General features: G+C 57.6%; 1 protein-coding gene across 1 annotated transcript in view; it reads left to right on the top strand.

Moving 5' to 3' along the window:
- The first annotated feature begins 259 nt into the window (after positions 1-259).
- Positions 260-12,058, top strand: part of EFNB1 (ephrin B1) — a 47,098-nt gene continuing 35,299 nt past the window's right edge. Inside the window, exon 1 of the mRNA XM_065846211.2 lies at positions 260-511. Coding sequence (XP_065702283.1) covers positions 396-511 — 116 coding nt within the window. The 5' untranslated portion in view covers positions 260-395. The remainder of the gene's footprint in view (positions 512-12,058) is intronic.

Consider the following 12,058-nt stretch of genomic DNA (forward strand, 5'->3'; position numbering starts at 1 on the left):
GCCGTCGGGGCGCCGGGGGCGCCCCGACGGCCCGTCCTCCTCCCCGTCGCTCCCCTCTCCCCGCCTTGCCCGGTTACAACTCGAATAAATCGGTGAAAACCATAAAACACAAAAAAGCTACGCGCGCCCTTTAAGAAAACCAAGTGGGCGTGTCCCCGCGCCTCAAGGCCCCCCCCCGCTCCCCTCAGCCATTGGCCGCCTCGCTTAGGGCTGCCCGTTCCATTTGCCTGCGTGGAGGGGTAGAGCGGCCGTCGCGGCGGGCGGTGCCGCTGTACGGGAGGGGACGGCGGCGGAGGAGGAGGCGGAGGAGGCGGCGGCGGGACGGGAGCCGGAGGAAGGCGGCGGGGGAGCGGAATGGGCGCCTGACGCCCGTCCCGTCCCGCCGCCGAGGGACGATGGCGCGGCCCCGCGGCGGGCGGTGGTTGCTGGGCGTCCTGCTCGCCCTGTGCCGCTTGGCCGCCCCGTTCGCCAAGAGCCTGGAGCCGGTGTCGTGGAGCGCCGCGAACCCCAAGTACGTGGCGGAACGGAGGGTGCGCGGAGGGGAAGCGTGGGGTGGGGGGGGAACCCACCTCGCACCCCCCCCCGGCAAAAACAAAAAAAAGCCCCTAAACCAAGGAAAAATTTAAAAAAAACCGAAAACCGCAGGATTTTTAAGGAGAAATGATCGGCTGGAGGCTGCGGGAGACGGACGGAGAGGAGCGACCCCCAGCTGGAGAACGGACCGAGCGCCGGCGGCTGCTCCGCGTTCACCTTCCCTTAGAAAAACCAGAAAGTGCTTTAATTTTGATTTTTTTAACCTCTAAGAATCCTCTTGGCTTTTAAACGTTTTCTTCTCCTTGTAATCTCTTCCGATTTTTTGTTTTTTTGTTTTTTTTTTTTTTAAAAAAAAACGAGTTTTGTTTTTTAAAAAACCCTTTAATTTTAAGGAATTTTTTCACTTTTCCCTGTGCCCGGGCTCGGGAGGCTGCGGAGGAGCCGGGTCGCCGCTCCCCCGTCCCACGCCGACGCGAGAACTGGATTTATTAGCTATTTTTATTTTTATTTTTATGTTTTTTCTGGCTTTTTAATTATTTTTTTATCCTAAAAGGAAGGCGGGGGGGGCGGCCGGCTGCGGGGCTGCTCCCCTGCCTCTCTCCGGCTGTATATACATTGAAATTATATATATATGTGTGTGTTGTATGTTCGTGTCTGGGCCCCGGCTGAGCCGCAGGAACAATGAGAAGGAGCTTTCGCAGCTCTCCGGGATGAAGGGCGAGGAGGAGGAGGAGTGGAAGGTGCTCGGGGCTGGTGGTGGTGTAGCCCCCTTGCTGTGCTTTATCTTGTAAATCACTGTGTTTGTTTATCTTGGCCATTTCTCCCTTAAAAAAAGGAGTTTTTGAGGGTTGGAGAAGGGAGTCGATTTGCAGCACCTTCCTGCTCCAACGCTCCTATCCCAACCAAACTTTTATGTCTATTGTGATTTTATCTAATTTAATTTTAACTTTGCTGGGACGAGGGCGTCCCCGAGTGAATCCTCCTGCTTGGTGTGGTTTTATCCTCCCTTCCTCGTGGAGGTGCGTCCCTCGGTTGAGAGCAGAAAAAGTGCGGGGGGGATCGGGTAAAATCCTTTTCCCCTTGGGAATTGATCCGTCGTGCTCGCGAGCCCGCGGTGTCGGCAAATCGCTTCCAGAAAATCCCTGTTTGGAGTTGAAAAGCAGCAGCTGGAGGTAGCAATGCCTTTCGGGGAGGGGGGTGGATGTGCCATGTCGCCCCAGCCCACTTTGTTAGCCTTGGCTTTAATTAAATTGCCAAGACCTGGGATATGGGGCGGAGGAACAAAGTGGGAAGTGCCCGAAATGTGGGTATTTCCACCCAGAAATGGCTGGGAGGGATCCCAGCGCTGGAACAGCAGCCATGGTTGGGTTTCGCCTTGGTGGGGGCTCTCGATGCCCATTTAGGGTCCCGTTCCTGCCCTGTTGGTTTGGGCTGACCCTAGACCCTCGTCTTTGGGGTCAGTTTTTGGGGTCCCTCACTTTTATGCCTTAACGCTTAATTTGTGCAGGTTTTATGATGTCGGGCAGAGGCTCTTCCCACTGCTCCTGCCGGGCTCGTGGTTCCCCAGCCTGGCTTCCTCGTGTTGTACAACGTCTGGTTCCAGTTGGAGGAAAAGCCACGCTCTTTGTTAGACTGGGCTTAACTCTCCTGGATGGATGCGTTAAAACGCCCCACGCACGTTCTCTGCCATATTTTGGGCTTTTGAGGCCCTTTCTGCACTATGCCAGCCCTATGCTGAGCTTTAGCTCTTGTTTTTAGAGTAAGGAGAGCTAAAGCCTTTAAAAATAACATCGATAAGTGGAATTTTCCAACAGATAGAAGGAGAAAGCGTCGTGCGTTGGGCCGTTTGGGCCTTGGTGGTGTCACTGTAAATAGTGAACATGTTTTTCTGTGCCGTTCTCCCCTGGGCAGCTCTGCCTTAGAGCTTCACCGGGCGGCACGGGCTGGTTCCTGGTCTCGTGGTGCTTATCGGAGGGATGCTGATACCCGATCTGATCACAGGAACGATTTCCTGGTCTGGTTAAGACCAGCTTAAGCTGCAAGACTTCATGCTGTACTAGGGAAACGTTTTCCTTTGGCTCCTAGGTGTGTGTCCAAACAGCAGCAGTGAAATCCTCACTTCCTATGCTGAATAATTCTATGTCTTTAAAGGGTGGAAGAAAATAGGCCTAGAAATGCTTTTGCTGGATAAAAGGAGAGAATTGTCACAAAGCTGCGCATGGGACAAGCTCGGCCTAAAGCTTGAGCGAGCTTTCCCCGGGATGCCTGCGAGCCCCTTTCCAGGGTCTCGGGGAGCCAATATGGTTTCAATTTTGTGCCATTGTGTCTGAGGGAGGTTTTGGGGGGGGCTGGAGGTGCTTTTGGGATCTGATCGGCCTCTTTGCTGCTCCGCCGGGGAGCGGGGGGATCGTGCTCTTGTTGGACAGCCAGGAATTGCAGGAGAAATTCTGGCGCAAACCTTCCCGAACTCCCTTGGCTGTAATTTTGGAGAAATATTGACCCTGGTGGGCTCCTGTGCCGGCCGTTAAAAGGAAGCATTCCTAATAAAATATGGTTTGGAAAATTCATTTCAGGCTGGAATTCGCCTCTCCAGAAAGTATTTTAATAAGGAGGTGGGGGAAATGGGACACATCATCCGCGTGGCTCTGCAGAGCGGGTCGTTTCGGCTCTGCTTTTCTCTCGTATAAAAGTTTTACGCGGCCTCGCTCGCTCAGCGGAGCAGCCCAGCAACTCTCTGAAAAATGGAATAAATGCGTTTATTTAAGACAAAAAAAAACCAGGCAGAGGGAAAGGGAGGGGAAAAATCCCAGCCCAGACAAAACTCTAATCCTTTGTGGTATTTTTATTCTGTCTTTTAATGACATTATGGTGTCCTATTGAATTCTGCAAGCGCCGAATTTGAAGCCTGGCGTATCTTTTGCCTTTTTTAATGCCTTTTACGAGGGACAAAGTGCTGGCGGGAAGGCGGTTTCCGAGGGGGCTCTGCAGCGGTGGGCTCGCACTTGTCGGAGCAGATGTAATTTAATTACCGTACCAGTGGGCGCGTGAGGCGCTTTGCAGTGGAAGGAGTTGGGAAATCGTGAAAACAAGGTTGCTTATTTTTAATTAAAAGCCGCGTTTGCTTCGCGGAGCCTTCATACACCTCCAGCTCCCCGGGGCTTTGCTCCGTCTCCAAAGGAGCCTGGATGGTTTGTGCCCTGGTTGGGGTTTCCCTCTGGGATGGAGGAGCCTTTTCCAAGGGTGCTGGGGGTCCCTTTGGTGGGTGCCCTCCCAGCATGGGGGGCTCTTGCTCTCTCCAAAGCAGAAGCCCCCATGCTGAGCTTACCCCTCATGTTGTGCCTGGGGGAAAGGAGCATCCAGGGTGCCTTGTGTGTCGTTTGGGAATGGCTTCATTAACTTAAATTAAAAAAAAAACCTAGCGAAGGCAGGTCTGCGGCTATTGCAGTAGCTGGGTAAATACCACTGGATTCTATAAAATGGATTTAACTGCTTCCTTTAAAAGAAAAAAAAGAGCCGTGATGGGGTGGCTGATTGATTGTAAAAGGAGCCGTAGGTTTCTCCAGAGCAAAACAGCTGCTGCAGCCCCTGGGAAGCGGGTGGCAGCGGGGACAGGATGGGGTTTTTGTGCCATTTTTGAGCGGGGAGGGAGCTGGTGGGGGCTGCTCCCCTCCTGCGCCGAACCTGAGCCCCTCCATTCATTGCCTCTGGTTGGAACCTGCTCCTTGGATGTCGGTCCCAAGCAGCGAGGGATGTGACCTCGGCCGGGTGGGCAGGGTCCCCCGAGCAGCCTTGTAGGATAGGCAGAGTTTCCCTGAGCAGCTGTTCTGGGGGTACAGGGTCCCCCCCTGAGCCCTGCACGCTTTTGCGTGGGTGATTGCAAAGAGCCACAATGCATGTGCTGCCCCTCGCATGGCTCATGGGGAGGTGTTTGGGTTGCGCCCTGGAAACCGGGGCTTCAGCGGTAGAGGTGGCTCCTTGTTCCGTGCAGGATTTCTGGGTCCCGCCTGCCCCACAGCTCTGGTCCCTGTCCCCCCGGCAGGTCACCCCGTCATCGGCAGAGCGGTGGCGGTGCTGCTGGGAAGCTGCTCTGCCCGAGGAGCGCCGGGGTCCGGTGGGAAAACATCTTGTAGCGATCAGTAGCACATGCTACTTGGAGTCTGGCAGCTGAAACAGGGTGGGGAGAAACAAAGCTGAAATCCATTCTGTGTCTAATTAATGATTGCTTGTATGGGGAGAGCAGGAGGAGGACTCTGGGCTCGGCGCTATCGCGGCGTCACATCGGGGCAGGAATGCGGCTGCGGGGCTTTTGTCGTGCTCGCCTCCAAAGCGCCCGGGCTCCTTTCTGCTGCTTTCCACCGCTTTGCTCCTTCCTAGTTCCCATCCCTTGCTTTGGGGCAGGTGACGTGGCTGAGAACCCTTCTCCGGGGAGCAGGAGGGGGTTGGTGGCATTTCGCCTGCTTGCGGTGACGTTCGACACCCCTCGGTGCGTCCTTTGGGGAGGCTTTTGGTGCCCCTCGTGTCTCTGGTTGGAGCACCCACTTTCTGCTCATGGCTGTGCAGATTCTTGGGATCCTGGGCGCTCCCGGCTCCGCCAGCCTGTCCGGGCTTGGTCCCAGACCAGTCAGACAAGCCGGGGTTAGATGTCCTGCTTGGTTAGGCTGGATTTGTGCCCGGGGTAGGGTGTGTGTGCTTTGGGGTGCAGGGCTGTTCCTCTGGCGCTGGGGCTGCGGGCGATACCCAGAGGGGATAGGAGGCTCGGGGGTCTCCAGCACCCGCTCCCTGGGGAGGGCTGGAGGATGCGGGACAGGTTTGGGCTGTTAACTCGCTGTGTTTTGGTGAGCGGCGGTTTCTCCTTGAGCTCTCCCTGCCGGCGCCCCCGCTTGGGATCTGACCCGGCTCAGGTGCCGGCGTGGCAGTGCCGCCCCGGCCGAGCAGCTGCGCTTCAAAAATGCCAGCTATTTATAACCCTGGCTCGGCTGCTCAGGAATAACCTTTTCCTACCCGCAGTCGGCCCTTCCCAGGTGGGCTGCCCCCATTTCCGAGACCGTGGGACCGGGCTTGGCTGTGGGGGCTGCACGGAGAGCTGGAGCAGGGGGTTTGTTGGTGTCTGACCATGAACTTCCCCCAGTGTTTCCCGAGGGCTCCGTCCCACCACGGTGCTGCACCGGTGCGTACGTCCGCATGCGCCGTGGCCGTCGGTGGGGCTGGGCTGTGGTGAGAGGGTTTGTGTTCACCCGGTTTGCCATGGGCCGGCTCTTGCCGGTGCTGATGCAGAGGTGCTGCCGGTGGGATGCCCAGGGGGTGCTGCACGAGGTCCCTGTCCCTGCTCTGTCAGGCTGGAGTTTTGAAGTCCTTCCTCATGGTGGCCCGGTCCCCCTGCCCTGCACAGCCCTGGGATGGGGCATCCTGGCTGGTTTTGGTGGCACCTGAGCCTGCATTGCTGCCCCATGTGTGACGATGGGACACGAGCATCCCATGTCCCGGCAGTCCCTGTCCCCATACCTGGCAGCAGCTGGTGGATCCAGCAGCACGAACTCGACCTTGGGGACCGTCCACCCTGCCTGGCTTTCTGCATTTTCAGCTTCTGAGCAGGTACTTGAGAACAAGCAAAGTGCATTTTCATGGCTTATCAGCTATAAATACCCTTACACCATTAATATTGATCACCGAGTGTTTGCATGTTTTCCTTCTCATTAAGGCTGGGAAACGTCTGCGGTTGCACGTGCATTAGTGGCAAAGCCGAGGCTCCGTGCGTTCTCTTCTCTGCCGATTTGAACGTTTTCCGTGGGTTTCTGGAAGGCACCAGCACAGCTCGGCGTGCGGGTTTGCCCCGTGGGGTGCGGAGCGGTGCTGGGGACGGATGCGGCGACGCCGGGCAGCGGGATGGTGCTGGGCCCCGCTGTTCTTTGTCTGGGCTTGCTGTAGTATCGCCGCCCGACGCGAGGGGGAGGTCCGTGGCCTCCTTGGCTCCCCCCGGGGTTTTGGGGGGCAAATTGTCCATGAGCGTTGAAAAGGGGGAATGGGCGCGAAGGTGCTTCCCCCGCTTAAAGCGGGGGTGGCTGTTTTTGGCCGGGGCGGGCTCCCCCCGTGCAGGCAGGGCTGCCGGCGTTCCCTGCCCGCCGCAGGCAGCATATGGAACGGATCTGGTGTAATATCCCGGGCAGCAGCGTGGCTTTGCTGAAGAGGCCACTTCAGCAGGGGACGCGGCGTGGTTAGTCCTCCCGGCTGACACATCCCAGGCCTTCCTCCGACTTGAAAGAGCTCGAGCTCGCCTTTGAATCTGAGGATTTATAGCCCTTTTAGGCCTCTCCAATAAAAGCACGGCTCCCTCCTCAGACAGAGCCCACCGTCTCCCTCCTCCGGGCTCATTATCCCGGGGATTTGTGTTGCTTGCTCTCGGCTCTGTTGTTCGCTACCGCCGCTTTCTTCAGATGTGCGGCCGAGAACTTCGGAGCATCAAAGCGGGATCTGGGGAGCTGTGGGGTCCCGGTTGTGCTGCCAGGATGTGACCCTGCAAATGCAGCTCTGGACCTTGCGCCGTGCAGAGGAGGGGGGACCCTTCATGTGGGGGTCTCTTGGGGAGCATCAGCTCCCTGTGCATTCCCGGTGATCCCTTTGCCATGCTGGGATCTCTGCGAACCGGGGTGACGTCCCATCCGTCTCGGTCCACACGGCCACTCGAGGATCCTCAGCCTTACAGATCATGTCTGCTTTCCATAGGCAACGTCAAGCCTCTAACTATTTAAAGAGAGGCTTAGGAAAGGGTCCAGAGAAACGGCATAATAATTATTGTATTACAAATTGTTTCCTTTAATGGGCCCTGTTGGATCGCTCAGTCTGTTAAACGCATTGTGCCCCTTTCCCCCTCTTCCACTCCTCCCAAACCCATCCCTGCTGGAAAATTCTTCCTGCTCAGGAGCCGGGGTGATGGGGCGAGGGATGGGGGCTGGTGGTCCCTGTCCCTTCCCTTGAATCTTGAGCATCACCTTGGGGTGCCACTGGCCCAAAAGCCCTTGGGACGGCAATTCATTGCCGTCCCAAGGGCTTTTGGGCCAGTGGCACCCCCAAAGTGATGCTTGGTGCTCAAGAGCACCTTCTCCAACGCAGCATTCCTGCCCTTTTTTCTCATCGCCCCCAAAGACTAAACGTGTCGGAATTAAGCAGCAGGTTCCGTTTCTTCGAGGCGGAGCAGCAAATATGTTTTAAATTTGGCAGCCGGCAGCGGAGAGCGGGTGGGAGAAATTTTCCAGGTATTGCGTTACACTTTCCCCTAAAAGGGCTTTGCTTTGGGGCTGGGGATTAAAGGGAGGAGAGGAGGGGGTGGCACCGGGTGTGGGGACAGGGGCAGCGTCCCAGGGGGACCAGACCCTCTCTCTTGCACATACTCGCTCCCAAGGGTGCTGGAGCCGGGATGCTCGTCCCGGCTGACTCAGTCCCTGCCCAGGGCAGAGCTGGGATTAAGTTTTTGGGTTTCCACCCTCTGGGCGCGATGGGAAATTTGCACCTGGGCGCGGGTGCCGCCTGCTCCCCTGGCCGGCCGGGCTCTGCCTTGCCCTCCTCTCCGGTGTCTTTAAGAAACGCTTCACACAAGAACGAACCCGGGATCCCCTCCCAGCACGGAACTGGGGCTCGGCCCCCAGTCAATTATTTTAGAAGAAATTAAAAAAAAAAAAAAGCCAGCAAACTTTTATTTTGTCGTAGGGGAAGGTCTGGTTGATGCATCAGCCCCTCTGCTGCAGGGGGGTCTCCGCAGCCCCCGTGCGGTGATCTCTGCGCTGGGCTCCTGTGTGTCCCCCCGTGTTGGCAGGACAGGTTGCTGCCCTTTGCCCCAAGCGCGAGTGGGGTCTGGGCAGCTGCCTGTGCTCTGGCTCGCTGCCTGTCCCCCCCGCACCTGCCTGTCCCCCCCAGCATGTCCCTTGTCCCTGGGCAGCTGGGCGGGTGGTCCATGAGCATCCCCTGCCGAGCTGGCACTGGTGCATCCCATTGTTCCAGCTTCCTCTGCAGCGGGAGGAGGAGGAGATGCTTCCCCAGGAGGTGGGTAAGGGCTGTCCCGGTGCCATGGGGGTGTCCAGAGCCCCTTCCCTCATGCTGGGCAGAGCTCCGTGGTCCCATCACCCGGGGGGCCCGGCTGGGTTGGGGTTTCAGGAAGGTGTGAAGGGCTGGAGGTGGCTGGAATTTCCCCTTCAGCTGTGTTTGGTTTAAAATTTGTATTATTCTTCTTCGGTGTGAATTCTGCGAGGACGCGGGCTGGCTTGCCTGCCCCTGCCTGCACGGCTCCCCTCCCCGCACCCCGTCAGCGGTGCCTGGCTGTGGCTAATTGCTCAGGTAATTGGGGCGGCAGAGGGAGAGGAGAGCTGAACTACAGAAAAACTCGTTGGTGGAGGTAGGGCATGGAGGAGAACCAGCTCATGGAACGCTGGGGACGATGGCACTGGCTTGGCTCGGTGTCCCCCCCATCAGGGGATGGTGCCGGGGCTCTGCAGGGCCACCCTCTCCCTGCAGCTGTGACGACGACAGGGAGAGGAACAAACTGCAGGGTTTGGAGGCTGAGAATGCTTGGGGTGGCCCAGACTCACTGGCTTAACGTCTTGGAATTTTCCTCTTGTTTTCCTTTGTAGAATTAAACTTTATTCCCAAAAGGGCTGGGGAGCAGACAGCACCCTACCGGGGGTGATCCCACTTGGCTGGGGCAGGGGGGTCCTGTGCACGTCCCTTCCCAGGAGCGGTTCCCAGCCCCGGGGAGGCCGAACGCCCAGCGGTGCTTTTGATGTCTGCCCTGCCGTGGTGAGCGCTGGGCGCTGCTCCCCTAATTACCCCCCTGGCGCGGGGCTGCGCTGGGTGTTGCGCTGGCGCGGCGGGAGCTGCCCCGGCAGGGCGTGCGCGGGGCGGGGAGCGCCCGTGCGTTCCCACAGCGCCCAGGAATCCTCTGCGCATCGCCCTGGGTGCTCCCACCCACCGCAGGCAGTTTCGTGCTCCCTGGCCGGTTTCATCACATCCAGGAGAGGCACGAAAGTCTTCCCCAAGCACCTCCCTCGGCTGCCTGCGGAGCCTGTGGGCTCGGGAAGGCGGGTGTGGGTGCCCACTTCAAACCCCAAATGTGGGGCTGGGGATTTGCTGGTTGTGCCATTGGGCTGGGAGGGCAGCGGTGCCCACCCAGTATCACTTCCTGGATGAGTGTTGCTCCTGTTGGGGGTGTGGGCTGCATGTTGTGCCCGGGCACGGTGTGGGATGGCGACAGTGGCAGGGAGACTGTGGGGACTCCTGGTGCTGTCCCCAGCCTGGGAGGGGGACGTCTGGGGTGGGTCGGGGCTGCAGGGTCCTCCTGGCTCCTGCTCTACCACACAAAGCCTTTCTCTCCTTCTTTTATCTCTTTGAATATGGAGGCATGCAGGATGGGGATGGAGATGGAGGTGCTTCGCAGGATGGAGGAGCCTCACAGGATGGGGTGGAGGCACATGGCCCATCCTGCAGAGCTCCCAGGAGCTCTTAAAATGATATAATCATTTTGGTTGGTAGAGACCCTGAGGATCGAGTCCAACCATGCCTGTAAAGCAGTCGGAGACTTGTGGAACGTCAGACTTGCAAGTAAAGCATTAATGTGCTGCAGCATCGTACCCGTGTGCCAACGGAGTGGAGAAAGTGTTGTGTCTCTTGTCCGAGGGCACCTTCTCCTTAGGGCGCCTGCAGATGTGCATCCCTTGTGCACCCAGTTCACCCCATGTCTGAGACCTGGCAGAGGGGCCTGGTCCGTCCTGTGTCCTCCCTTGGGGACATCTCTGCTGCCGGCTTCTTGTTGGGCACGGGGGCGAGAATCCCTTTCCTAGCATATTAAAGAGACCTGCTGATAGCTGCATCATTGCTGGTGATGCTATTAATGATTATTTATTAGTTGTTAATGCCAAATAGTGTAAACATCTGGCTAACGCTCACGTGTTGCTCGTGCAATGTGATGTCTCTGAGTGTTTGGCGTTGGGTTTATTCACTTTATGAATTTAGGCGAAGGCAAATGGTGGGTTGTTTTGATAAACTCCCCTGAAGGTAGAGATTCTTGAAGGGCTTCGCTGCTGACCTTCTTCTTAATTACTGCTCTGCAGCGCCGGGAGGACCGGCTGAAAGGGAGTAATGAAGCGTTTGTCATCCGGGGCCCCGCCAGGAAAACGCCTCCTCCCTCTGCACCGGGATAGGTGCCTCTCCGCATATTTATTGAGCTGGTTCCCCCTGCCCGGTGGATCGGAGCCTTGACTCACAAGACCTATTTTCAGGTTATGGTTCTGACCTTGGTTTACACTGGCAATGGGTGTCGATGCAGGATTTTTATCAAGGTAACTGCAATAGAGTTAAATGAAGCTGATGATGAAGGTGCTAGGGAAGGAAAAGGAGCGGAACAGCTTGTTGCTTGCTGATGGACACGGGTTTTACTTGCCCGCAATTTCTCCTGCTCTCAGCCCTGGAGAAAGCTTGGGGAAAGGGAGATGTTGAATGGAGGAAAATTTACTACTGCTGTGATTTCGGTTGTGCTGGTGAAGGTGAGAGTTGAGTCACTTTGCTTGGTACCAGCTCAGCAATTCCAGCTCGTCCCCGGAGAACGTCTGAAGTCACACAGGGAGAAATAATGCTCGGGGTTAAAAATAGACGCTGACAATAGGAAGGGAGGACTGGAAAAGCTCCATGTCAGGGGAGGTGGACAGAGCTCGGCGAAAGGTATCGCGGTTGTGCGCTGCTAGAGCTGAGCTTTAATCGGTTAGACCGGAATTAAACCTCATTTGCGCTCGTCATAACCCAGAGCTGATTTCACTCTTGGGCTTGGACGTCCCTTGGTCAACCTGTGGAAAGTGCCTTTGTTTTTAAGGGTCTTGCAAAAGCTCGTTGGCAAGGCCGTGGTGGTGTCGTGGCCGGGGGAAGAACGCTCATTAAATCCCGGTTGTTGGAGGAGGGCAGGTGGGAGCCGGCGCTGGCCGCGGAGCGCCTGGCACGGGGTGGCAACGCTCCAGCTCCAGGGCCTTTTCTAGGTCTGATCTGGAGAGGGAGGGGTTTAAACTCGGTCCGCTTCATTACCAGCTGGGATGCTCGGTCCTGCCCGTGCCCAGGGCGCTTTGTCGGGCTGTCCCAGTGCCACCAGTAGCCGTCTTGCCGGGAACTGGTGTGCAGGGTGCTGAGCAGCGCAGGACGGCGAATTCTGCAACCCTTGCCCGAGGCTTTTGTTAAAGCTCATTAAAACCATCTGTGGTCAGCGGAGCCTGACCAGAGAGCCCGGGCGGCAGCGGAGGCTGCGGCGGCCTCTGTCCCTTGTCCCCGCGGTGGGGACACGGCCAGCGCCGTCCCCGGGGCGGCCGCCAAGCCGCGGGCGGCAGGAGAAGGGGTCAGCGCTCCCGCTGGAGCGGGACCAGGAGCGATTCCGGCTTTTCCCGGAGTTTAAAGCTTTTTATTCTCTTTCTCTCCAGTTCCTTTCACCCTGGCAGCCGCTCGGCCCCCTCCGCCGCGCGAGATGCCGTGGGGACAATGGGGCCGCGAGGTGGGGCGGGAG

This window comes from Patagioenas fasciata, chromosome 11 (assembly GCF_037038585.1).
Source record: "Patagioenas fasciata isolate bPatFas1 chromosome 11, bPatFas1.hap1, whole genome shotgun sequence".
Lineage (NCBI taxonomy): Eukaryota > Metazoa > Chordata > Aves > Columbiformes > Columbidae > Patagioenas > Patagioenas fasciata.